The sequence below is a fragment of the Eschscholzia californica genome, unplaced genomic scaffold, assembly GCF_041429995.1.
Source record: "Eschscholzia californica isolate CP2 unplaced genomic scaffold, dmEscCali1.0.p SCAF_2, whole genome shotgun sequence".
Classification (NCBI taxonomy): Eukaryota; Viridiplantae; Streptophyta; class Magnoliopsida; order Ranunculales; family Papaveraceae; genus Eschscholzia; species Eschscholzia californica.
The window spans coordinates 57,274,661-57,300,266 of NW_028238309.1; the positions used below are offsets into that span (position 1 = coordinate 57,274,661).

General features: G+C 37.3%; 4 protein-coding genes across 6 annotated transcripts; all 4 read right to left on the reverse strand.

Annotated features, from left to right (window-relative positions):
- Nucleotides 1–1,764: 1,764 nt before the first annotated feature.
- Nucleotides 1,765–9,882, reverse strand: ACBP4 (acyl-CoA binding protein 4). Of its 2 annotated transcripts, XM_086661320.1 has the most exons (19): nt 8,643–9,882; nt 8,125–8,195; nt 7,800–7,863; nt 7,639–7,725; nt 6,746–6,937; nt 6,558–6,635; nt 6,120–6,230; nt 5,944–6,010; nt 5,799–5,860; nt 5,242–5,381; nt 4,656–4,782; nt 4,455–4,569; nt 3,902–3,990; nt 3,703–3,786; nt 3,437–3,625; nt 3,120–3,275; nt 2,853–2,912; nt 2,228–2,449; nt 1,765–2,137 (listed from the first exon to the last, which is right to left on the reverse strand). In XM_086661320.1, the coding sequence occupies exons 1-18, from the start codon at nt 8,799–8,801 to the stop codon at nt 2,255–2,257; spliced, it is 2,046 nt and encodes a 681-aa protein (XP_086517446.1). In that variant the 5' UTR covers nt 8,802–9,882; the 3' UTR covers nt 1,765–2,137; nt 2,228–2,254. The 2 variants fall into 2 exon arrangements, with proteins under 2 accessions (XP_086517446.1, XP_086517445.1); XM_086661319.1 differs by having other exon boundaries at nt 1,765–2,449.
- Nucleotides 9,883–9,913: 31 nt separating this feature from the next.
- LOC147559420 (dynein beta chain, ciliary protein) lies at nt 9,914–13,119 on the reverse strand. Its single transcript, XM_086661321.1, has 3 exons — nt 12,534–13,119; nt 11,537–11,661; nt 9,914–10,560 (listed from the first exon to the last, which is right to left on the reverse strand). Exons 1-3 carry the CDS (start codon nt 12,733–12,735, stop codon nt 10,267–10,269), a joined length of 621 nt encoding a protein of 206 aa, XP_086517447.1. The 5' UTR covers nt 12,736–13,119; the 3' UTR covers nt 9,914–10,266.
- A 433-nt stretch (nt 13,120–13,552) lies between these two features.
- LOC147559421 (fluoride export protein 1-like) lies at nt 13,553–18,266 on the reverse strand. 2 transcript variants are annotated; one of them, XM_086661322.1, is made up of 7 exons: nt 18,006–18,266; nt 16,610–17,205; nt 16,037–16,114; nt 15,525–15,623; nt 15,203–15,395; nt 14,595–15,028; nt 13,553–14,150 (listed from the first exon to the last, which is right to left on the reverse strand). In XM_086661322.1, exons 2-7 carry the CDS (start codon nt 17,177–17,179, stop codon nt 13,932–13,934), a joined length of 1,593 nt encoding a protein of 530 aa, XP_086517448.1. In that variant the 5' UTR covers nt 17,180–17,205; nt 18,006–18,266; the 3' UTR covers nt 13,553–13,931. The 2 variants fall into 2 exon arrangements, with proteins under 2 accessions (XP_086517448.1, XP_086517449.1); XM_086661323.1 differs by lacking the exon at nt 18,006–18,266 and adding an exon at nt 17,726–17,816.
- Nucleotides 18,267–18,542: 276 nt separating this feature from the next.
- Nucleotides 18,543–19,025, reverse strand: LOC147559422 (uncharacterized). The gene has a single exon (XM_086659176.1). It carries the CDS (start codon nt 19,023–19,025, stop codon nt 18,543–18,545), a length of 483 nt encoding a protein of 160 aa, XP_086515302.1.
- Between the last annotated feature and the right edge of the window lie 6,581 nt (nt 19,026–25,606).

Here is a 25,606-nt window from a genome sequence, read left to right on the forward strand (position 1 = left end):
GTATGCGGCGTGTGAATAATCTGACGATGTAAGATTACATCTGTCTATCTGATATTCATTAGGGCGACCCTATTGTCATATTGAGATTTTTACATCGTTAGCACTGGATATTTACGCTTTTTACTCTTTTTCCTTCGTCTAGTTTTTGTCCCTCTGGATTTTCTGGCAAGGTTTTAACGAGACAGCTTTTTGCGTATCCAGCGCCACTCAGAATATATACTATTGTACTCTTTTTTCCTTCATGAGATTTTGTCTCACTGAGTTTTTCTGCTAAGATTTTAATGAGACAAATATTTCAGTGGTAGTCATCCAAGGGGGAGTGTTATATATGTCTGTCTAAAATATAAGCTATATGGATGCCCGGAGACAAATTTCAAGGGTGCTTATAGGATTACTTGCCTATTAACGAGCCAATTTGGAAGCATGCATAAGAGGTCCAATACAATTCTGTGCTTCAGGCTCAAGTCTTTTGTAGAGGCGGTTTAAGTATACGGGCGGTTTGGAGATGTGGGTTAGACGATTTAACTTAAATCACCATATAGCACCTCCTCAATGTTACTATAAATACCCATATTCCTATAATAATAAGGTAACTTATCTTTTTCTATTTTTACCTATAATAAGAGTGTTCACGTTGTTCTCCCCTCTCATCCCTTCTCTTAGTTATCATATATTTATTAAATCACATTTTTAATTATTGGCAATAAATTAAGTTCAATATACCATGGAATTCACTTCTTCTGGTATAGAATCTGCGGCTTTTAAAGTTTTGGAGTTTATGTCAACATGCGCCACTTATGCTACCAAATGTTGGTTGTAATTGTTATTGTTATGTTCTGAATAAACCGACACGGGCATTTATAGAAGGATTACTTCTATTTTGGCCCCCTAAAGATGACCAACTCGTTAAAATGACCCGTTAAAGACTTAAAGATGACTAGCTTTCGTTTTGGCCCCCTTTAGATTTTTTTCGTTAATCCAACCTAGCCAACTTTAACAACTAACTAATTATTTCCCAATTTACCCTTCATATATTCATACCGCAACCCAAACTCTTTTTTCACCATATGGAATGCCACAATGTTAGCATCCGACTTCTATAAGTAGGGTTTTGGGCGAGTTACTCGCAGGTAGAATAGTTGACAGGCGGGTGCGAGTAACTATGTATGGTGACCATTAGGTATTCGAGCCAAGTGGGCAAAATGTAATTCTCATAGCGCCATTATTCATTCAGTATGAGGGTTCTACCTGTATCGGGTAGCGGGTGCCTGTTAACCCTTCGGGCCTTCGACCCGCTTCAAGTTTCGAGTCTGTGGGCTTTTATGTTAGCTCTATCAGTAAGGAATACATTGCTCCATTTGTAGAACTTGAAAACTAAAGTGGGCAGTACACATTTTCTATGTCTCTCCATGAACGAACACAGGATACTTCTTCCTTTTCCAAACTAAAACAAAATGTTTCTTCTTCTACTATCAGATTCTGTTTGTTTTCCAAAAAATCCGATATATATCTGAATCTAAACATAGTTTATGTGTTGCAACTAAAAAAACACAGTTTATATGTAAGTTTTTATGTTTCCATTCTTTTTTTTTTCTCTAATGGAGTAAAGCCTTAAAACAAGACTAAATTTCATCCATAGAGTTTTTCAGCCAAATCTTGGACTTGTTTTACGTTCTGATTTTATTGCAGATATAAATGCACAGAATAACCCTAGTTATACAAGTAAGTTACACATAAATAGAACTCGGATTCGGACTCAGAATATAGTAAAAATAAACAGTCCTTGAGAATAACTAATGAGAAGAAATTGATCATGAGACAAACATTCTCTCCCTATTCTGAAACTTCATTAGACAAACACCCAAAAAGAAAAACTGTTCCTCTGGAAATATTCGTAAACAAAAGATAACAAGAATGAATTAACAATATATATATATATATATACTTACTTTTCTGCAAACTCATCTATAACAGAAGGCGAATTCTCTCTCCTTGTTGACATTATTCTAGTTTCTAGCTTTCAAAAAATAATTCATTTCATTCTCTAGTAGAGCTTCGCCTAAGCTTTAATGTTCCTCAAAAACCAAATTCGAATTACAGAAGTGAGCCTAGTATAAGTCCCCGAAATTCTTGGTTTCTGACAAAAATGAGGATAAGATGTTTCATTTACGGGTACCAGAAAGTATGATAAGTATGGAAGGAAATGAGAAAGAGAAAGGGTACACACAAGTAGAAAACTCGGGTTTGTGATTGATCATTCATCATCATCTTCATCGCTGGGCTTTTGGGGTGTCCCTGCAAGCCAACCCCAGACACCGCCTGATCCTTGCTTCTGTTTGGCGTTCAACGCAGCCTGCTCTGATGCAGCTTTTTGACGCTGGAGCAACTCAAGTTCCTTTTGTAAGGTTTCCATTGTTTGTAGCTTCTGTCGAAGTTCAGCAACATCAACCTGTTTTTGTTCGAAATAATACTTGTTTAGTGGTTCTGATTATTATTCTTCATATTACAAAAGAAGAAACATTATCAAAATATTGTGTTTATGCAGATTTGGTTTATTTAGATCACATACAAATTCTCGCTCTTGGGTAAGATTCGGAGCCTGGGATTTCCGAGTACTGTTTCAACTCTTCATATGTACAGATTTTGTCACTAAAGAGATTCGAAACTCATTATTCTTTTACAATTATTATCTACAATCGCAACAGCTGATACGTTTCAAGGTCGACCTATCAGATTTTCTATTAATAAACAGCAAAGTTGTCACTTTTACGTGAAGGTAAGTAGAGATTCTCAAGTTGAACCAATTCGCCAACCAACAGAAAACATCTTTAAAAGGACATTGTATTACATACCTCGAGCTTGAAACACCTCGACTGCTCGGCAGCCAACTGACCACGGATAGATTGAAGTTCCTACAAGGTCCAAGGAAGTCGATAAATAAGTAGTGATTACTTCTCTGCTAGTACGCCTTCAAAAGAACTAAGTAGAAAAGATTGTTTACATCTTCAAGAGGTAAACGTTGAGTTATTGTTTAATATTTGATTTTTTGTTAGAACAAATGTAAAGTAACCCTAGAATGTAGAGTACCTGCTTCAGCATTAAGTTAACATTCTTATTACCTTCGTAAGGTCCGTATTTCTGTTCTCAGCCTCTGATAACTCTTGCTTCAGTTGAATCGTCTGCAACTGCTCTTTGGCGACTGCTGCCTCCAGTTCTTCTTTCTCTGCCTTTAGAGCTGCTAATAATTGTTCACCAGTTTCTTTGCCTTTTGTGTTCTGCACATAAGATTTCCCAGTATTAAGTGAAAAATGATCTATGTCGAAAATGTAGAGGCAAATTAACCAGACCCATTATCAAACAAAATTAATTCGAGCAGAGATGGAAAATAAAATTAGGCATAACTAACAAAATGAATAGTCGTGCCAAGGTCAAATACCGTAGGTTCTGAGTCGACATTGTCCATGACAATTTCCCTTATCTTTCCTTCTGGGCCGGTTTCAAGCTCATTCTCCGGGTCCCTGGTGACATTTGTTGCATTAGGTAAGGCAGGAACACTCTCGGGAAGATGACTCTCTGATGTGTTTGCTTGCATTGATGATTTCAGGCTTGGTTTTAGAACATTGACCTACCAGAAACCAATGAAGTTAAAAATATGAATATCAGTGAAACGACACGGGCTACAAAAGGCATACAGTTTCCAACCTCATTGATGTATTTTCCGTTGTATCCTCCAAATGATACAAGTACATGTTCACCATTGAAGGAGCTCACAACTAGACTCAATCCCTGTATTAGGAATCATTTGCAGTGAATCAATTTGCAATCCTACAGCATCTTAGTTTTGATGTTCTTAATGCTTCTTTTTTTTAACTTCTAATTGTAGAAATATTCTCAAACCTACCTCACTTGCCAGAGGAACACGTCCTTCAACGCTGGCCAAAACTGACCAAACTAACGTTGACATGTTAAGCACAATAGTTTCCGACACACCTGCAATAATATACAAATCTTAGTTTTTAAAAACACTAAATGTCCACGAATATCGAAGTGGTCGTTGTACAAGTTCTAAGTTGATTTGTAAACCAAATTAGAAGCTTCTCCCTACAAGTTTTAAGTTGATTCGTAACTTTGTTTTTCCTATATCGTACGACTTCGAATTTTGAACTTTAACTGCTTTAGATTGTCACAATGTCTTGTTATTGATAACAGATTCATAGGCATCACAATGTATTGTTACAAGTTTCTCTAATCATAAGAAGCTACCAGCCTGTTCAAACCATGATACTGAGATAAGGGAACAAATAGCCTACTGTGGTGCAGGTCAATGGGCTCTTGGAACTGCTCAAATGGAATTGGATGAGTTGGTAATACAACATTCAGAAATGACCCAGGATTCAAATGTGGTTATTCATGCTACGAATATATATATACAAAAGTACTTCAAAACTACATACCACTTTTATTATCACCACCACCAACAATAAACCAGTTCTCCCCAACAGTTACACCTGCATGACCTGCCCGGGGAGTTGGAAGATTGCCCTGCTGTGTTGGTCTTGACCACTCCATCTGCAACAGTCAAAATCGTTGGAATTATTTATGATAGTCACTCTTATTAGAATTGAGGATATATATTAAAATAAGAAGTCTCTTACAGTCTGCAAGTCAAGAACATGCAAGTCATTGAAGCATGTAGCATGTGAGCCCCCACCAAAAATAAGGAGGTAGCGTTCTGCATGTACTGCAGCAGCATGGTCTGATCGTGGAGAAGGAGGAACCCCCCTAAAAATAATAGCGGAAAATAAGATTCTGGTGTCAACTAGAACAAAAAGGAAAAAACAGATTCTAACTCTTCCTGATTATAAATTGATAGCAAAATTATCTTAAGGTCGATGTAATAAATATGCCCTACTTATTACGTGCTAATGTTCTTTAGCTTAATTTACAATGTTAGAACAATCAGAATGTAGAGCAGAAATGTGTTTTTTACACATGAAAAAGAAACACATTGGAACGAAAAGGTAACTATGCTATAAGTTGGTGATAAGGGGAAATGCTTCCGTGTCTTTTGAAGATAAACTTGAGGCATTTTGCCTGTATTAGATCTCCATTAACAGTATACAGTATAAACTAGAGTCACAACAACAACATAGCCAACAAGAAGAAGCTTAAAAAAAACAAATGGGTAAAACTGCAGAAAAATCATAATATATGTCCATCAGACATTAAGAAGCCTCTTACACAGCATCTATGTCATCCCAGGTCATAGTTTCAAGGTCAAGAATGTGTAGATCATTCAGAAGAGATCTCTTTGCATCTTCACCACCAAACATGACTAAACTTGTTCCAACACGAGTAACCGTCTGACCTCCACGTGAGACCTGCAGAAACAATAAATCATGTGGGACTTCTAAGTTCTACTTATGAAAAAGCAGAGAAAAACAACAAATTTCAGAAAGGATTCCACAGATCATGTACAACCATTTCCTGTAAAGTGATATTGTTTCTCCAAATTTTGGTATCCTCGTTAATTAAACCTAATCAGAATTATCCTGATTTTTTAGCTAACTTGCTTCCTATAGTCTAAATCTAAACTCTTAATGTTAATATGCTGGTGGCGGTCTGCCTTTCTTGCAATGTAGCAGTTAAATACTCACTATGCCTTGACATGTCAAGAGTTCATGTAGTAGGATAGATACTGAAGTTACACTTCTCGCGAGGGAAATTATAACGCCTGTACCAGCAAAGAAAATGACTATCTAGATTTGTGCTTAAATACAATTGTGCATATTAAATACCGGTGCCTTGCCGTAAGTCTTTAAGGTTGACCAACTGCTTGTTTCTAGATCAAATGCCTTCACTGCCATGAGAAGTAATTCAAATATAAGAATAACACAACTGAAATATAATAATAAGGAACAACATAAACATATAAGAATTCACCTGTGATCGTGTCAGAAGGATTTTTTGTATGTCCAGCCACAGAAAGTAGCTTGTTTTCCCAAGGTATCTAAAGAACACACAGTTTGAAATGTATTATGTAACAGAAGGAGGAGATATTAGTTAGCCTAATCACAAATTCCAGAACTGTAAAAACCAAAAATGCATTCTAAGCTAACCATGGAGTGACCAGCACAAGGAGCTAAAGGTACTGGAGATGATGATTCTAGAGGCTCTTTCTCTGCCTCAGCCTCTACCTTCGACCATGTCAAGCTTCTCAAATCCAAAACCTACAATGTTCCAAAAATTAGAGATAACACTCCAGCATAGTAAAAACTAAGTATCTAACTGTTCAGAAAGTAAAATTGTGAGGAAAAACAATTTAGAAGTTTCGATAGACAAAGAATATGGAAAATATTGCCAAAAAGTAATCTAGAAGGTCGTCCATATGACATTTTTGTGACAGTGACTGCTTTCTCGGATTGCAAGACAGACTGGTTTAATAATACAACATTGCAGAAAAGAACAATACTTCAAATTATCAAAGATGTTCCGGTGCTGATGGTTCCAGAACAGACTATAAAATATAAATAACCTCTGAGTCTGAGATTGCATACCTGGAGATCATTAAGGTAACGGCCGTTGTGGTTACCGCCAAATATATACATTTTATCCTGGATCACTGCTGCTCCATGCTGCAAGAATTGACTATGTTAGCTACATCATGAAGAAAACACGAATTACCTTCTTTTCGAAGGGACATCAACTATAAGGCATATATGGATTAGAAAGTCTGGAATTACACCTCATATCGAGCTTTTGGGCGTTGACCAGATAAGACAGGTGCAACCCATTGATCAAATACATCCACTGCACCAATTCCTTCCAACACAACATCTTTATCTTGAGTCTCTAACAAGCTCCCATTTTCAGTGGAAATAGTCTTTGGCTCAGGTGAAGAGTTGCCATTCTGAGTAACTAAATCTGCATCTAGATTCTGCAACAAACAAGTTAGGGTGTATTGATTATCACTTCCATAATAGGATAATATTTCTAATGCATTCTAACTAAAGGGTGATCATCTGTCTAAGAAATTATTAACTTCGTCAACAGCTCCTTTTCTTACTGTATCACCAGTAACTAAAATACAGTAAAAAAAAAAATGTGGACCAAGTAATGTGCACTTAATGTGAAAACCAGGGATTGGAACTTGCAACTCACTAGTTGTAAAACTAGCTAAACAGTTTATTGGTTTGATGTACAGGTAATAATAAGTTAATAACTTGCTTCGACTGACATGCTTGTTTACTAGCAACATATGTTTGGGAAGTAAATTTAGTTTATAACTGGAATATCAAGATTTATTACATAATTTGGTACTTCTATGCAAAAAAATGGTTTTTGAACAATAATATGTCATTCCATTTTCAGATCTCTTGTAACCTAAGTTACGAACAAAATAGATTCAACATTGATATAAAGAAACTTGTATACATCATTCATAATTTCGAGAGTATTTACTCAGAAGACTCATGAATCCTGTTATACACTCACCTGGGGATAATTGATACTAGCCTATCATTCAGTAGGTACTAAAAAAATTCAATATTTTTTTCTTTTCAATGAATTCATTCTAAACTTTGTAGATGAGGATGATAACTTTAACATAAATGTAAAAAGTATAGCTTGAGTTGATACTTTTGTATGGCTCGGATTCATTTCCACATCTACAACAGGTTCAATGAAAAATTCAGGCACCCGCGAATACCATGTTGGCTCTTCTTCCTGCACATAACCGTAATCAGCCGGCTGAAAATTATCATCGAAGGAAAATCCCTAATTTTCCACTTTGTACGTACCTCCAATATTTTCACAAAAAGGCGCATTGCTTCTGTAGTAGCCATTCTTCCTAACCCGTGCCAACTGTTGAGAACAACATCCATATTTTTACGAGAAATATTGAAATCGGCAAGAGTTGACATGACATAAGTTTAAATGGAACTATTAGACGCAAAGATGAATCAAAAGGGTGCTCAGATGAGCTTCCAAAGTGATTTAATACCCTTGAACTAAACCATAATTGTATTCAATTTAAACAGTTATGTCTCTAAGTATTCAACAATTTGTGATACTCAAACTCGAAACCAGAATGAAATTACAGTAATTCTGCTCATGCATACTAACCTCGTCCATTTGTTCTGTTCCACCGGATTCCAAGCTCGCGGCTTTGGAGTCGTACAAGGCCCTACAGTTGCCTGAAAGTAGATATCCGGTAAAAAAAACATTTTCAGAACAAATTATGAATTCTCACGACTTAATTCCACCAAAAACAAACCATTTTTCCAACTGATATTGAGCATTTCCAATTTTACTACTATAACAAGCCATTTTTCCAACCGACATTCACAAATCTGATCATATACAGAATATCAAACAAATAATCCAAAATTTCACGATCCAGATGATTGATTCAACGTTTACTAATCTATCTAGACACTCAGTGTTGATTTATCAAGGACAATTTCAATTCATAGATTCAGATCTATACGAATTGCTAGAGAAATGAAGGTTTATGGACAAGAAATACACATCAAACACAAGAATTGAGACAATTGGCACCAGAAAAATCACGAATTCACAAGGAAGAACTTCGGATCCGCGAGAAAAAACAGAAACGAGAAAGAGAGAGATGATGTGCTTACTTGCTGATACAATCCGTAAAGTAGAACAGCAGTTTCATTGGAGAACTTAGAAGTGATGGTGGTTTCTGAAGATCCACCAAAACCTACGTAGTTAGCAGCAGCATAGAATCTGTCTGGATAAGCAAGACTAGAGGTTTGTCTCGCAATCGCCTTCGCCATTTCCTCAACTTAAAGAAAGAGGAGAAAACGAAACCTAAAATGTTGATTAATCAAAATCAACAAAACGAATTGAGTTTGTATTCCAGTTGGAAATGAAATGATTCAGGATCAAGTTAATAGAAGGTAGAGAGAGAAACAATTGTGTTGTGTTGATCTCTTTCTCTCTCTCTCTAGAATAAGGAAATGAGATTTAGAATCTATAGCGGGGAGGGGAGGTGATGGGAAGGAAGATATTGTTGTCTAAGGAACTTCTGTTGGAAGGTATTGAGGAAGATAAATACATTAGGAGATAACGGTTAAGGCGTTTATTACTTTAACCCAAAGTTGATTGACTTATGAGATGTTGTAATATTCGGGACTTGCTCGAAAATCGTAGTAAAGAGATGTTGTAAGTGGGGACATGCTCGAACAGTAGTAAAGAGATGTTGTAATTGGGAACTTGATCGAAAATCGTAGTAGAGAGGTGTTGTAATTGGGAACATGCTCGAACCGTAGTAGTCATAATGTGGAAACTTGGTGTATGCCTATCTATACTCGGTGTACACCTATATATTGTATTGAAGTACGAGTTTCAATGGTTAATTTTATGATCCTTATAATAACTTTTTGCTGAAAAAATGTATTGGTGATTTTATATCAGTTTGAAGCCGTTAGAGCATATCTATCTTTGTAATGCATCCAAACTAATGGATGTATGATTTCCTATTGTACTCGTCCAATCATTTTATTGAAAAAATACCGATCAAATATCGTTATTTACGCCCTACCCCTCATTTGATTTGATCCACCGCGTGTAGAAATCTATGAACAGATAGGATCGAATGATGAGCTTCACGTATTAGTTGTTTCACGTATTAGTTGTTTGAACAGAAATGGTCGAAAGATCATCTTCACATATTAGTTGTTAGACTAAGTAGGTCTTCATCTTGTTCATTAGGTTGTGGAGCTGTCATTTCTTATTGTGATATGTGAGCCTAATATACCAAGTTAGCTGGTAAATAATTGCTACTAAACTTAGCCCAGGTTAGAGTTCGCCCTTGAATGAGCCATTATCTCAACCGATTGAAGTTTATAGAGACTTAAAGGTAGTAGAACTCAACAAGCATACAAAATTAAACAGAATTTCGAACTTCACACTTTCCTTGTGAACCCACAATACAACAAATATCACTTATTGTGCATGAAGCATCTCTGTTTCTTCATTTTGAATCTCACAATTTCGATGACAACTAAACGTATAATTCGATTCCTCATACAAAACTTTCTCAGCCTGAAGAAGATGAGAGCTCTTCAGAGGTTTTTTGCCTTCTCTACTAAACTAACATAACGATGAATATTTTAGTCATGAGCAGTTCTGAGTACTCCACACCGCCACCATTTCCGTTTCTATTTAATCAAGCCAACTAGTGCTTCCGCATGTGATTCGCGATAAATACATGAGAGGGACTACTTGCCTGAGATCTGATCACTGATCACCTTTTTGTTTGGTTTTTTTGCTGTTGTCTTCAGGCGGAAGAGATATGAACTGAAGTATCGTGTTAATCTGCGCAATGTCAATTCTGAACTTTTCAGCTATCTGATTGACATCCATGGGACCATTGTGATCATCTGCTTTGCCTTGATGTAGTTTTAGTATGTGCCGGATCTGAGACACGTTTAGAGTTCCTGGTGGAGCTGCTTTTTCCTCGTAACGTCCAGATTCTATATTTGTATTCCGAAGTTTTGGCATGGGTCTATTATACTTCTCCACAATGACCGCCTGCATTTAACACATCAGAATACAATTTGTAAGTCATCAATGTGTTTAATATTGTTTACAGAGAGAAAGAGCATGGTGCCTCGATTAATCTTTAAAAAAAAATAATCAGGTGAATTATGTCGTACACGGATGGGTTTCGAACTTGCTTGCCATCAATCGCTTGGTAATCTTGTTAGATAAGATCTATATTGGTTTTAATAACTTTAGTAACTATTATATTGTAATATACTTTTACGTCACTAAGCATGACTCTGAAGAGTGAACAATCACCGAACTGAAATAAGAATGAAACTCTGCTCCTCAGAAATATTTCCCCGCTTCTGCAGGGTTTACCCACAAAATGGTTATATGACTAATAACTCGGTGTGGGGCGCCATTTCACTAGTCTAGACCTTGACACATGCAGAAAAAATTCATTAACGTATTGAGTGCTGAATGGAAAGTAATGTACTCGGAACCCCAACTTGAAGGATCCAAGTTTAAGAGAAGAACAATATATAAGAGAAGATGAGAATTATCTTTAGCTGAAATACCATGTAGCTGATAAATAAGAACCAGATACAGATAGATACACAACAAATTTGAAAATAATGAACTTTCAAGGAGAGGAGCTGAAATGTTTCTGCTTAGTGAAAACGCAACAAAAGGAATCAAGCATCAAATGAAACTACGCAAGCCCAAAGGAAAAAAAACACATGGTGTATCGCTAGAAGCATAAATAAATATTGGAGACAGCAGAGAGCAAGGACTTCATGAACTAACTAAAATACTTCAACATATGGTCATAATGTAGTAAACTAACCGTAACCCCGGCTTCATGATGCTTCTTCCTCTTAATTTTTAGAACAAAGAATTGGAAATGAAATACCAAAATGCTCAATTAAAATATTAAAACATATGACTTTGAATTAATGGTTCTAACCTAAAAGCCTGAAATACGAAAAAATAATTGCGGACTTAAAATTAATAACTTTACCTCGCCCATTTCAGGTTTCCCTCCAGGTTTTGTCTGAATTCTACCCACCATCTGACTAAGCATGGCATCATACTGTGGATCTCTCTCTTCAAGTACATTATCATTTGTCATACCTGGGACTCCCTCTGTAACAAACCAACAGAAGCATCATTTTAGGAAATACTAACTTTCTAAAACTGCACGTTTGCTACATAAGATACTTGTCCAAAACACACACTCATATATATAACAAATGGCAGGATACATAACGAATACAATAAGTACAAACTGCAACGAAATAAGCTCATAAACAACAATATCAAAACTTAACAAAGATCCTAAAGGCCATGAAGACGAACCCTAAAGGCCATTAAGAAGTACATTTGCTTAATTTAATACAAATTGACCTATAAATTACATAGGATGATTCAAGCGGGAAAAATGCATCCCCCAGGAATCGGTCACATGACCTCTTGGATTCTACATCCATTCAACTAAGCTACTGCCAGAGTATTTTCAACATATCGTGACATGCCTCATTCGCTTCCTTGCTCATATTGCCCACATTACTACTATATTTCACATATATACAAACGATACATATTGCCCACATTACTACTATACAAACGATATATATATATATATATATCATTTATCACTTCCCCTAATGATATACATCTAATACCGGATATAGACTTCAGGTTGCTTAGATTGAAAAACAACACTAACTGAATCATTATAATTTTAATTGGAACCAAAAATTTGCCTAAACTACAATTTGTAGCAAAATAAGCATCTCATTAGAAAAATTAAATTAATGAATCTTATAGCTTCCTAAACATTTTAATTAGTATTCTAACTTGAGATTATATATACAATAACAAAGATCATACTTAAAATCTGTCATTTTTCAGTGACTTCAATTTCTTATGATTTCTGTAATCTATGTTTAGCAAACAAATTAATACTAATCATTGGTCAAAAGGGAATAAACTGAGTTAGATTGAATTGGACGAACCAGAATCGCGATCACCGGTTCCAACTTCATCGCTCCGGGAGATTTCCTTTTGTATTTCGATTGGAACAGATTGTGTTGGACGCCTCTCAACGCTTTTTACATGTGAAGATGGAGGAGGAGGAGGATGAGAAGAAGATGATGATGAAGATTCGAGAGTTGAACTTTTGATTTTACTTGCAGATCTTCTTAATGCTTGCCCCATTCTTTACTACTTCTATGATTAAAATGAAGAGTAATTAATACACTCTAGGTTGGAAGTTTCAATTTTTGATTCTCTGCATTACCATGTAAGTAAATTCTAGGGTTTCAGTTATAGAGAGAGAGGAAGAGATGAATGTACATGAACCCTATTTACCCGACCTGGTTTTGGTGGGTTTGGTTGGGGATGACGAGGATGTGGGACAGCGAAGTTTGATACTCCATTCGTGCAGCAAACTTTCGGGGAGGAAACTATCCACGTAGCTTATACACCTGAAAACCACGTGTCCACGTATAAATACCGTACGGGTGTGACACGGCAGAAGTTGGAGAGTAGTTAGCTGGTTTTTCACTGCAAACTGTTTTAACGGTAAATAGGTAGCAGATAATGGGTTGTGAGTTGTGACGGTTCTGTTTGATTTTTACTGACCTGTCCGAGAGTGAAAGCCAGGACTCGACTGGCTCGGGTATGAGACTAGCTAACTTTTTCGGACTCACCTGTCCCAAAAAAAGGCATCTATAGACGTCGCAGGTCAAACAAGATTGCAATAGGGTCCGGCATTGGTCGCTCCCTTTCTTCACTCTAAACTACTAAAAGGGCGTGCCTTCGATTCCTGTGTGATATTATTTATCTTCCACCGTTATCTCATGTAATTTATTGGTTTACTAGATTAAGTGATTAATCATATAAAAAATTAAGATTGTTGAAACCAATCTTTAAAAGATGAGAAAGTCTTTTGAAGTCTTTCTTCGAAGAACGAAGTAAGAAGTCTGAGTTTTGATGAAGAATTTAGAAGAAAATTGAAGTAAGAAGTCAAGGATAGCATCAAACTCATCCCAAATATCTTGTTGAGGTATCTCTTACAAAAAAAAAAAGATTCAATTACATGAATTCACATTCTCTGCATAAATAAAAGTTATAGGAAAGGTAATATAAAATATTGGCGAGTTTAGACGAACATTTTGCTTTCATCGAAACAAATTCTACAAACACTACAATTTTGTATCGAAATTTCCACCCCACGCACCTTTCTGCGAGAGTTCTTTCCTCTTGTCGAATTGCTAGATGGACCCTCTAAGTCCAGAGAACAATTAAATTAACAGACTTCTAACTATCTCATTTCAAATTTTTTATCAAACTTGGTGCAGTTTTCAAATCTTCATGTTGATTCAGAGCAGGAAGACATGAACATAGATCTGTTAATGGTATCCTTTCACCCAAACCGGTACAGAGTAAATCAACGTCCCTAGGCCGAAGGAAGGAAGCAGTGTAATAGCAGCATAAACATGAGCTCTCCATGGATGACTGCTCTGACTCATGGCATGATATTCGGCCATGAAAGTAGAAACAGTACTTAGACATCCTAAGAACCCAAACTGAAGACCTGTTGCTATTATATAACACTTTTCGGTATTCACCTGCATTCATCAAACAGATCAAAAACATAACGGTCATCCATTTATTTGAAGGTGTTATCTTGGTATTCTGGTCATTAGAAATTGTGAAGTAAATTAGTTTTGGTTAAGTCAATCTTTCCTTGGAAGACTGTTTTCAAGAAGTCAGGCCCAACGGGCTGTAAGTCTAATTTGGTATCAGAGATAGTGTTTCAGCTTTTCAGGGATGGGTCAGGAGTTGGGACTTCATAATCGTAACTGTACGTGGACGGGGAGAGCCGAGATCCAGTCCTAGCATTGTGGAGAGGTATTAGCGTTGTCCCACACTGCTGGGGCATTAGAATTTCTGAAGTAGATAGATATTGAGCAATCCTTTTCTCTCGTGAGCCAGTATTCTGGGAGAGTTAGGAAAAGCCCAAAGGGCTCTAACAACTCCTCGGTATTCAAGTCATATTATGATAGACTTACCACTTTCATCAAAGTAGCCAGTGCTGCCATCATAGAAGCTGCAGAAATATTGGCTATTAAAGTTCCAAGTGGTAACCACTTCATTGACCCATTCTTCCCCAATCCTCGCCCATTAAGTCGGGCCAATAGCCACCTAATCCAAACACCTGCGGGAGCAACTAGACAAGCCAACCACAGATAAGCGTCACCGGTTCTTCTATCATAAAGCCATTTCCTTAGCATTGCACCACTAACACCCCATAACAAGCCCAGTATCAGTAGTAACACGACTAAGACTGCCAGATGCAGGTAGATGTTTTCTATCCTCCATTTGCTGGTTGAACTTTGTGTTTCGTTTTTCGCGCCTTCTTCTTTACCAATTCTGTTGAGAAGCCACCTGAAACCGTTAGCTGTCTGAATCCCAAAAGTAATGGACATTACAGCTAGAAAAGTACCTGCCAAATACCACAGTGGAAGGAACTTTTAGATCGATTCGACAGAGATTCAAGTGCGATACAGATGTTCATTATTCTAGACTAATAGCAAAAGAGAAAATGGTATCTTCTTGAACCCATTTTATGTGGCAATGTTAATATATAATAAGATTATACTTGGAAAATGTATCTTACCTATGAGACATGCAACGGCAGCTACTACCCATTGGCCGTTTACACTAAGATTAAGCATTTTTTGGTTCCAAGAACTGAAAGTTGTGAGACTACCCAAGTATCCCGTGCTCAACCCAATGGCGAGATAATCCGAAACTTGAGAAATATCTGCTTTGAAAACAACTCCAAACCACCCCATCAAGAAAGAACCTAGCTAAAGAGTATAAAAACCAATAAGAAAATCGCTACTGATAAAAGAATGCACTATAAAGAAGCACGAAATGAGAATTTAGCACCCTTGAAAAACTTTTGTGGTTTTACTATTTGAGAGAGAGGGAGAGACCATGTTGGAGGGGAGATCGAGGTAGAGAGCCGTTTCGTCGCTTGTAACACCAGCAACTGAAGGACCGAATAGCTTTTGCAATAAATACCTTGTTAAACTCTGTCGAAGGAATGACTTGTGTTAGATTCTTGTTTATGGTAGAGAAGTGAGCACACAGACAACTCACTATTCGACAATCTTGTTTCATGTAATCATACATATGCATCTCTATCACCTTAGTTTTGTTTCGGTAAAACTTCTAAGTTGTCACTTTAGACGGTTCTTCATTTAGAACGATTTGATCGTTAGAACTTCAAAAACAATTTGGAATGACTTTTGTTCGACCCGCTAATTAAATCTATGTGATCCATGCTAAGTATGAATTTAATAATTTCAAATGCATAATCTGTTCATGCTGAAACCCAACATATAAGAAAATCTAAGCAACGTTAAATGCTAATCAACATGTTGCAGATCATCGCACAAGATCTATAAAAAGTTGAACTCCTAACAATAAAAGTTCAGAAGATTACCCCCAAAATTCCAAAAACAGCTAAATGAATTAAGTACAATATATACTCCAAGCACATAGGCAACTTCTTCTGGTCCTCCTGAAAAATATACAGAACTAAAATATTTAACTCACAAACTTGCCAAGAAAAGCTAGAACAAGGCCAACATTGTATGTTACGTTATCAGCCCAGTCAATGTTGTAGAGGATTTTGTGAAACTATTAAAAACATTCTACGCAAAAACAATCTCTGAGTTTAGTTTTACTCTAACCTAAGTCAAAACCTAGACCCCTGCCCAATTCATATTATAGTTCATTCAATCACAATGGAGCGGATCATTACATATTCGCCCATGATTTTAATAATGCTCTTAGGAAAACGAACAATATGTGGAAATGCAAGTAGCTCAAATGGTATATACTTATGCACTGGGTTGATAAAGTAGGCACTCCAAATAGTTCCGTAACTGTCTAATAGCTTCTTACCATGTTGGTGGGGAAAAACACTAACTAAATGTTTATACCAGTTCCCAGTCTCATTGAAATCTAGATGAAACATTGGAAGAAAAAACATGATAAAAGATGAGGAATAGACCTTGATAGGTTTGTCTAATTTGCTCCGATTTTGATTATTCAGGCCCAAGAGGTCATCTGCGAGAAGTGGTGATACGATATCTGATGGTAATGGAGTGACTGGTGCCGTGGTGCTTAAAGCATTTCTATTTTGGAACCAAAACCCATAAGTTTCCAGAAATTGTTCCTGAGGCGGCAATCCAAATCCATTTTCAATAAATGCCAAATTATCAATAGAGTTCAACCTGCCACTACCACTCTGGCTATGCATATTGCTTTGAATTGTCCTATCCCCGATATCGCCTGCCTCCGAAACAATTTCGCTTTCATAATTGTCATCAAATAATTGAGGACCAACACAACATGACAAACTTAACGAATTCCTTCTCCGAGATAACCCCAAACCCCTTATCATATCGAATGATCCCTTCCGTTGTAGTTTAATGTCATCAGTTCCAATTTTATCATGGTTTTCTCTGCTTATACTCGGCTCAGAAGAACTCCTTTGAGGCGCATTATTCACAAGAGATCCATCAGTACCCTCCATATTGTTATCTTTCACCGAACAATCAAGGGTAACACCCAGATTCATGGCTCTCGGAAGAAACTCTAAAATAGCTGCAAGATGGGATAACTTAGAATTTCGAGTTTCACTCATACAAAGATGAAATGATAACATTATATACGCATTTTTGAATGATTGTAATCAGCATAATTTTAAGAAACAAAATAAACAAATAAATATGAACAAGTCAACCCAAGAGAACCTAACTAACCTCAAGAAATTCCTAACATAAACTCATTATATTCAGCACCAAAAATATTGTCTTATTGAGTTGATCCCAATTAGTTAATGGGTGATGGGACCCCAAACCCTAACTTTGATTATCTATAAAATCTGTAAAAATAGTACTAAATTTGTGTTTGGAAAAGTAATGGGTAGGTGAGATTATTAACTAGTTGAAACCTTTTTGCATGAAAAAAGAGACCACTTTTACTAAACTCTTCCTATCAATTATCAATTCAAAACCCATTAACAGTAGAATTGGGATTTTCATATATACCTAAATTATATAGCATAGAAAAATCATTTCAACTAGAGTTCCATATAAAGGTAAATAGATGAAAAAGTAGTAACCAAATTGAGTTAGTGCTCCTCAAATTCCCAAAAGTGAAACATGAATATCTTATGCCCTCCTTTAGCTTGATTTTTATAATCAAAAGCTCAAAACCCTCTTTTTCTCTCTCTCTCTCTCTCTCTCTCTCTCTCTCTCTCTCTCTCTCTCTCTCTCTCTCTCTCTCTCTCTCTCTCTCTCTCTCTCTCACTCTCTCTCTCTCACTCTCTCTCTCTCTCTCTCTCTCTCTCTCTCTCTCTCTCTCTCTCTCTCTCTCTAAATCCTGACACAGTGAAGAATTACCTTGAAGAAATGAAGCAGAAGATGAATAATAAAGCAAACCCTATGTCTGATTTAAATTTACTTTTCATCATCAACAATGTAACAAAATGGTGTGAGAAGGGAAAATAAATTTAGATGTTTGAAGAGAAACCGAGAATGGAGAATTTGGATTACTGAATACGAGGGAGAGAATGAAGATGGGGAGAGAGAAAAAGACAGCCGAAAGAGTCTGAGAATGAGGAGTTGTTTTTTGGCCCACCTTGCATTAATTTAAAGATGAAAAAAAAAAAAAAAAAAAATCACGTATGAAAAGGATAACACAATAGATTTTTTTTTTTTTTTTTTTTTTTTTTTTGTTGAAAGATAAATATTATTAGACAGAAATAAGAGTTCTATTACAATACATCTTACATAGAAAATAAGGAACATATTTCCAGACATTCGATCGGTTTTTCTTTCTCGCCCATTTCGCCAGCTTATCAGCTACATGATTGAATTTCCTGCTTGTATGCGTGAACTTGACTTCATCCATTCTCTTTTTTATTTCATTGATCTTGTTCAGGTGGACTTGGGACTGCCATTGGATGTTATGTTTTCCTTTTGTAGATATTTGATAATGTTTATGTTATCACTTTCGACAATGATTCTTTTGTATTCTTGAGATTCTGCCCATTGCATACCTTTAAGTACAGCGATGGCTTCGCTTTCTTCAGGGTTTCTGCTTCTAACTGTGAATGTTGCAGCTTCGATCAATTTAGATTCGGTATCATGAATAACTAGGCTGAGACCCGTAATATTTTGTGCGTCTATGAACGATGCATCTACATTTATCTTTAGAAAAGATGTTTCAGGAGGTATCCATTTACCTTGTTCTGTTGAATTTTGTGCAATATTTGGCTTTTGGATTTGAGGGAAAGTCGTAATGATTGAAATCATTTTGTCTAATCTGTTAATTTCGTGTTGAAAGCAGTGATCACATCTGATTTTCCATATGTTCCACATGATGGTGGCAAAGTGTATGTTATTGTTGGCGTAAGCCATGCTGTTATTGGATTCCCAGGAGAAGATCCAGTCTCTCACTGACTTGATGTTCTCCGAGATTATGTTGAAATAGAACCATATATTCTTTGCTATTGGGCAGTGGAGTAATGCATGCTCTGTGGTTTCAATCTCGTTGCAGTTTGGGCAGGTTCTGTTGTTATCTATGTATTTGCCTATTCTATCCTTAACCGGGAGGGCGTTGTTACAAATTTTCCAAACGAAAGTTTGAATTCTAGGGACTACTGGTAAGGACCATAGGAAATTCCAGTTCGGAGATTTGGGTTGAGGCGAATTCATCATGATGCTCAGGTGTTGATACATCGATTTGACGCTGTATTTCCCATTTTTTGTAAGGGTCCATTTTCGTTGATCTTCCTTGTCTGTGTCAATCGGAATGGTGAGAATGAGATTCTTGGTTGATGGGCCTAAAAAATTTCCTAAATAGGTCTACACCCGCAAGTGCACGGGTGTCAAGTTGTAATAATTTCCTGTAAGACCGGTTCGTTCCTCAGAGACTAAGTGAAACCTATTCTAAGATTAGGAAGTAATAAGATTGTAAAATGATTTGGTTTTGGTTTTTAAAATAAAATAAATAAAATATTAAAATAAAATTACGGAAATGAGAATGAACTCAAATGGGGAGAGGAGTCTAGGGTTTAGGATTCCACCACATAAAATCACTTTTAGAAACAAATACTTAAAATGGTTAATTCTCTTTTTTATAACTCAGAATTTCGGATAATGAACTATCCTAATTCCGGGAGATGTCTTCGATAAAATCGGTTTTTAGATCATAAAATGGTATTTGTCTTCTTTTGAAAAATATATTTCTAAACTACTATTTATCAATTAATAAGTATGAACCGTCAAATGATTTAACATAAGCACGATGCATCAAATCGAAAAGTATAAATAGTGAAAAGATAGCCGATTTAACAAATTAAAACAAATTAAACTTTATCATTCAATTAAAAGAATTAATCAATCAAGAATATATCTAAAAGATCAAGAATTAGTTTCTTCATAAAATCCTAGATGAGAGATTATTAATTAATCATGATCGAGATTTAAAATAAATACGAAAAGTAAAAGAGAGAATGGAAGAAGAATCATAACTTTTCTTGCTGATTTCCTGTCTGGCAGCCAAACAGACCCTAAGGGAATAGTTTTCCTTTTTGTTTTTACGATTTTCCAGGAGAACAGACCAAACAGACCCTTAGGGAAAATGATTTTCTCATCTTCCCGGAATCGATTTCTCTGTTGAAAAATGATTTTCCCACTGATTTTCTCATCTTCTCCAATCTGATTTTCTCTCTCTACTTTCTGGAAATTCTCTTCAAATCCTTCTAAAATGTTCCTTTCTCTCTCTATAACTCTCTGTTTATTGATTTCTCTCACAAAAATTCAGAAAACAGTTGCAAAAGAAGAAGAAAAGATAATGAACTTTGATTTTATTGGATTTCTCTATCTCTTTCTCTCTCTATACAATCACTCAATCCCTCTCTATCAATCTCTGTTTCTTGATTTCTCTCACAAAAATAAAGAAACAATATAAGAAGAACTAGAAAAGATGAAGATAATGATGATGATGGTTTCTCTCTCTATCTCCCTCTCTCTCTGTAATTTCTTGTTAGTTGAGCTTAGAGAGGTCCCCAAAACTGAGATGATCCAGATGATCCGTCGTTCCCCTCTGTTTAAAGCCGAGCTCCTGTTGTGAGTCGTGAGAGCTTTCCAAAACCGAGCCCTTCTTTCCTTTCTCTCTCCCTCGAAAATCTGATCACCACGCAACAAATCGAGCTCACTTTCCATCTCTGTTTTCATTCTTCCTTTCTCTTTAACTCTTTCCTTCTCTATAATATCACATTCCCTCTCTCTCTCTCTTTATTTCTGTTTTTAATTAGAAGATAAGAGAGGAAAGAGAAGATTGAAAGAGAAGATAAGAGAGAACGAGATTTTCTTAAATCCATACGCAAGGTTGCTGATTGAAAATCGTGGGGATGATTCGCTGTAACCGGGAGTACTGAACTACTCGCGCGCCTAAGAAGAAAAGCCGTCAGATCCGCCCTCTCGTGGTTTGTCCGTCGGATTATGCGGGCCTATATTAATATCATGTCTCGGGACACACGGTATGAGTACCTACGGTGGGTCCGGTTAATACCCATTGTGTCCACCAGGGTACCGAAAACATCCCTCAGCGTCAGACTGCGTGCCACTTGTCATCTGTATGATTGGTCAACCTTCGTTAACTCCGGATCTTTGACCTAGTCTATCTTGCTCGTCCGGAATCCGATTTGACTTTCGCTTTCGCCTAAGGGTCCGTCTTGAACTCTACTTTCACATGAGCACTAATATTGACCAGAATACCTTTGTCATTAAAATGACCAAAATGCCCCTCAAGTATGTCTTTATCACGATGTTTTCGCATCGAACTCCGTAAATGAGACCTAAGAAAGAAAATCAAACAAATCATCAGAGTAACCGCTCGAACTAGACTAACTAACCCGAGTTAAGAGACTCAAATGAGACATTTTCATGTCTCATCATTGGTCTCATTGTCAAATTCGTTATTCAGTGCTGTCTCATTCCATGTGCCATTGCTAATAAGCTCAGCAACCTTTGTAAGATTAGAGGGTTGGTTACGCGGGGTGGACGGGGTGTTAGGAATCCAGTTATCCGTCCAAATATTAATACTTTTGCCATTGTGAACCTCCCATGTTGAATAATTCTCTATGGTCTGAATATATTTATTGATGTTCTTCCATAGCCAAGAGTGATGCGGTTTCGACTGTCCAGGTTTCTCTGTTTTATCAAAATATTTGGCTTTTAAAAGCTTAACCCAAATGGATTCAGGTTCCGTTATTATTTTCCACGCTAACTTGCTAAGCATCGCCTGGTTATCCAACTCTGTTGAGTGGATACCCAGGCCTCCCAAGGATTTAGGAAGGCATATGGATGACCAAGATTTGGTGCATATGCCTTTGGACTTACCCCACCAGAACGACTTTTGAGCCGTCGTAATGCTATTGCATATGCCCTTAGGAAGGGCAAAGCATTGCATTTGGTATCGGGGTACGGCTGCAGCGATAGCCGAAATGACTACCGTACGACCAGCAGAAGACAGAAAACTATGATTCCATCTGTCTAACTTCCTATTAATTTTAATGAGAATGTCATTGAAGATTTGCTTTTTGTTAGCCCCTATGAACAAATGAGATCCTAGGTATTTTTCCGACGTGGTGGCATATTTCACTTTAAGAGACCGCATGATCATGCGTTTAAATTTTGGATGAGAGTTTTTAGAGTAGAATATATTCGATTTAGTGTAGTTGATCATTTGACCCGAGGCATCACAGAAGGATTTGAGAATAGATTTTAGGGCATGTATGTTCTCAAGAGAGTTGCGTCCAAAGATAATACAGTCATCCGCAAAGAGAAGATGAGAAATGGATAGATTAGGGTTTTTAGTGGGGAAACCCAGGAAATTGTTTTTATCCTGTTCATCTTTAAGCAGTCTGCTTAGCCCTTCCATGGCTAGAGTGAACAGGAAAGGGGAAAGCGGATCCCCCTGTCTGATTCCTCTAGTGGGGTGGAAAGTAGGGCCTGGGCGACCGTTAATTAAGACTGCCATCGAGGAGGTAGTAATGCATTGGGTGATCATTTTGATCCAGTGGTCCGAGTACCCTAGTTTAGTCATAATGTTGATGAGGAAGCTCCATTCAATCCTATCAAAGGCCTTAGACATGTCAAGCTTAAGCCCGAAATATCCAGCTTGACCTTTCATGTGTTTGAGGGAATGAATGATTTCCTGCCCCATAACTATGTTGTCCGAGATTTGTCTGCCTGGGACATACACCGCCTGGAAGGGGGAGATGATCTCATGAAGCGTGTGTTTGAACCTATTAGCCAGGATTTTCGTTATGATCTTATAGGTTGTATTTAGAAGACTAATGGGTCTATAATCCGCTGGGGTTTGAGGAGTAGTGGTTTTGGGGATGAGACAAATATGAGTGTGGTTAGTGTCCTGCGGGAGCACCGCCGTCTCGAAGAATTCCTGAACCATGGAGTAGATATTGGGGCTAACAGTATCCCAGTTAGATTGATAGAAGTGCGGGGGATAACCGTCTGGCCCCGGAGCCGCTTCCTTCTTAAGGCTGTTGATGGCACTATTGATTTCTTCCTGGTCTGGAATTTTTGAAAGCTCAGTGTTTTGATTCTGGGTTATAGTGTGCTGAAAAAGGTTAAGAACGGGGTGGATGTCCGTGCTTCCCTGAGAAGTACTAATGCTGAGGAGATGGTTCGAAAAAAGGTCTTGAATAGTCTCAAGGCCTTCAAGCCAATCTCCATTAGAATCTTTAATAGAGGTGATTTTATTGGTTCTGTTACGCTGGATGGCTTGAGAGTGAAAGTATTTCGTGTTTTTATCTCCTACTGAGAGGAAGTTATTTCTAGATTTTTCTTTCCATATTGATTCTTGTAGGTTATATTGCTCTTCCAGTAGCCTGTGGAGGGTATTGTACTCCTGTTTGGTTTGGGCATTATCTAGATTAGTGATAAGGTTTTTGATTTTAATGTCTATATTGCCAAAGACCGTTTTATTCCAATTAGTGAGCTGTATGCTAAGTTTTTTCAAATTGACTTGAATATTGGTATGATTAGTCCACTTGTCGGAAATAAACTTATGACAATCTGGATGAGACATCCAGGTCCGAATGAATTTAAAAGGTTTGGGTTTAGTGTTGCTAAGGTCTGAGTCTTCTAGCAGAATGGGTAGGTGATCAGAGCCTACCGAGTCTAGGTGTGTAATGCTGGAGAGTGGGAAATTGTTGAGCCACTGCAAGTTGGCTAGCGCTCTGTCTAGTCTCTCCTGAATAAAGTTTTCGCCATATTGTCTGTTATTCCAAGTGAAAGGGTATCCCATGAAACCCATGTCATTTAAGTTAAGATTATTGATATAGGTTTGAATCCTATGAGTGGTGGAGTTCATATTCGTGTTGCCTCCCGTTTTGTCTTGGTTGTCTAGAATTACGTTTAGGTCTCCTATGACCATCCAAGGAGTGTCTCTTTGTACCTGCAGCCTGTCTAACTTTTTCCAGGGTTGAAGTTTGTTTTTGGAGTATGGGCTTCCATAAAAACCCGTGATCGAATAGTCTAGACTCTGCGTGGAGGTATATATTTCCATGTGAACCATATTATTGTCCGAGTGAGTTATTTTCAGGTCGAGGTTATGTTTCCAATATAGGACAAGTCCCCCTGCCTTATTACTCGGTTCTACAAAGTGGTGGTCATAATGCTTACTAATCTTAATGTGCTTTTTAATATTATTTGATTTGGTTTTAGTCTCAGAGATAAATATGATATCTGGGTTATGTCTGTTAATCAGATTCATTAAGTGTTTTCGTGTGCTAAACGAGGATATGCCTCTAATATTCCAGCTGAGGACTTTCGGCCCCATCTTGGTGTTCATCGGTCTAACGGCACTCTGTCTGCCGAGACTCCCCAGGGCCCAAATAAGGAGAAGCCCAGAACCTGCTTTTACTAGGTAGGTCCAATTGGGACGGCGGGCAAGAAACCTATTAATTGGAGAGTGATTATATACTTTGATCGGGCTAAGATGTTTAATGTAGAACACTCTCCTAGTATTGCCTTTAAATTATAATTCTAAAGGCACTCCAAGCCTACGGTATGAGAGAAACCCCCCGACCTCCGAGACTAAGTGCTCTAAACAACTAGGACAGCTATTATCAGAGAGAGGTTAGACCTCGAACAGCAAGGTCTCAATGAAGCTAATGATCAACTCCAGGCAACAATAATATCCAATAAGCACTGTGATGGTAAAATTTTTAAAACTAGATTAATACTATTAACTTGTTAGGTCTGATATATCCACTACTTAAAACTAACATCCACCAAGATCAAGCTATTAACAGTATTAATTCTCTGTCTCAGCTAATGACAGAGAAGAAGATAGAACAAAAACCAAAATACTTCAAGGAAACTAAGTAGAGTACTAATATAAACAAGAAATTAAAACTACTAACTATAAGAAACAGTAATTCCAAATCCAAGACTTCGGGCTACTCATCATCTCCATCTCTTCTATTCACCATGAACTGCCTAGGGGGCTCCAAGAGTTGATCCGCAAAGATATGCCTGCGACGCTCTTCCTGGCTATCTACTGACTCAGGAGGAGGTGTGTACCAACTTGAAGGACCATATCCAGTGAAAGACGAAGACCCCGAGGACTGACCAGAACTCCACCCATGAAGAAAGCTAGGATAAGCAGAACCTCTACCCATACTGTGATCCTTAAGTTTTTTGCTCATGTATTGATGGTGTTCATCGATTTCGATTTTAACATCCATCAATTTCTCTTGATCCTTCCTCTTTCCTTTCTGATTAAAAATTTCGTGAGGGGGAATGGGGTGGGGAGGGACAAGGTTATTGGGAACTACTGTAAGGGCCCAGTTCTCATCTGGTCCGTGAGCGACAAAGTTCACATCCATCGGGACACTACTGTTAGGATCATGGTGAGGTAGACAAGGGTTGATGGGATGCTCTACGATTCTACATTTGTGGCATAT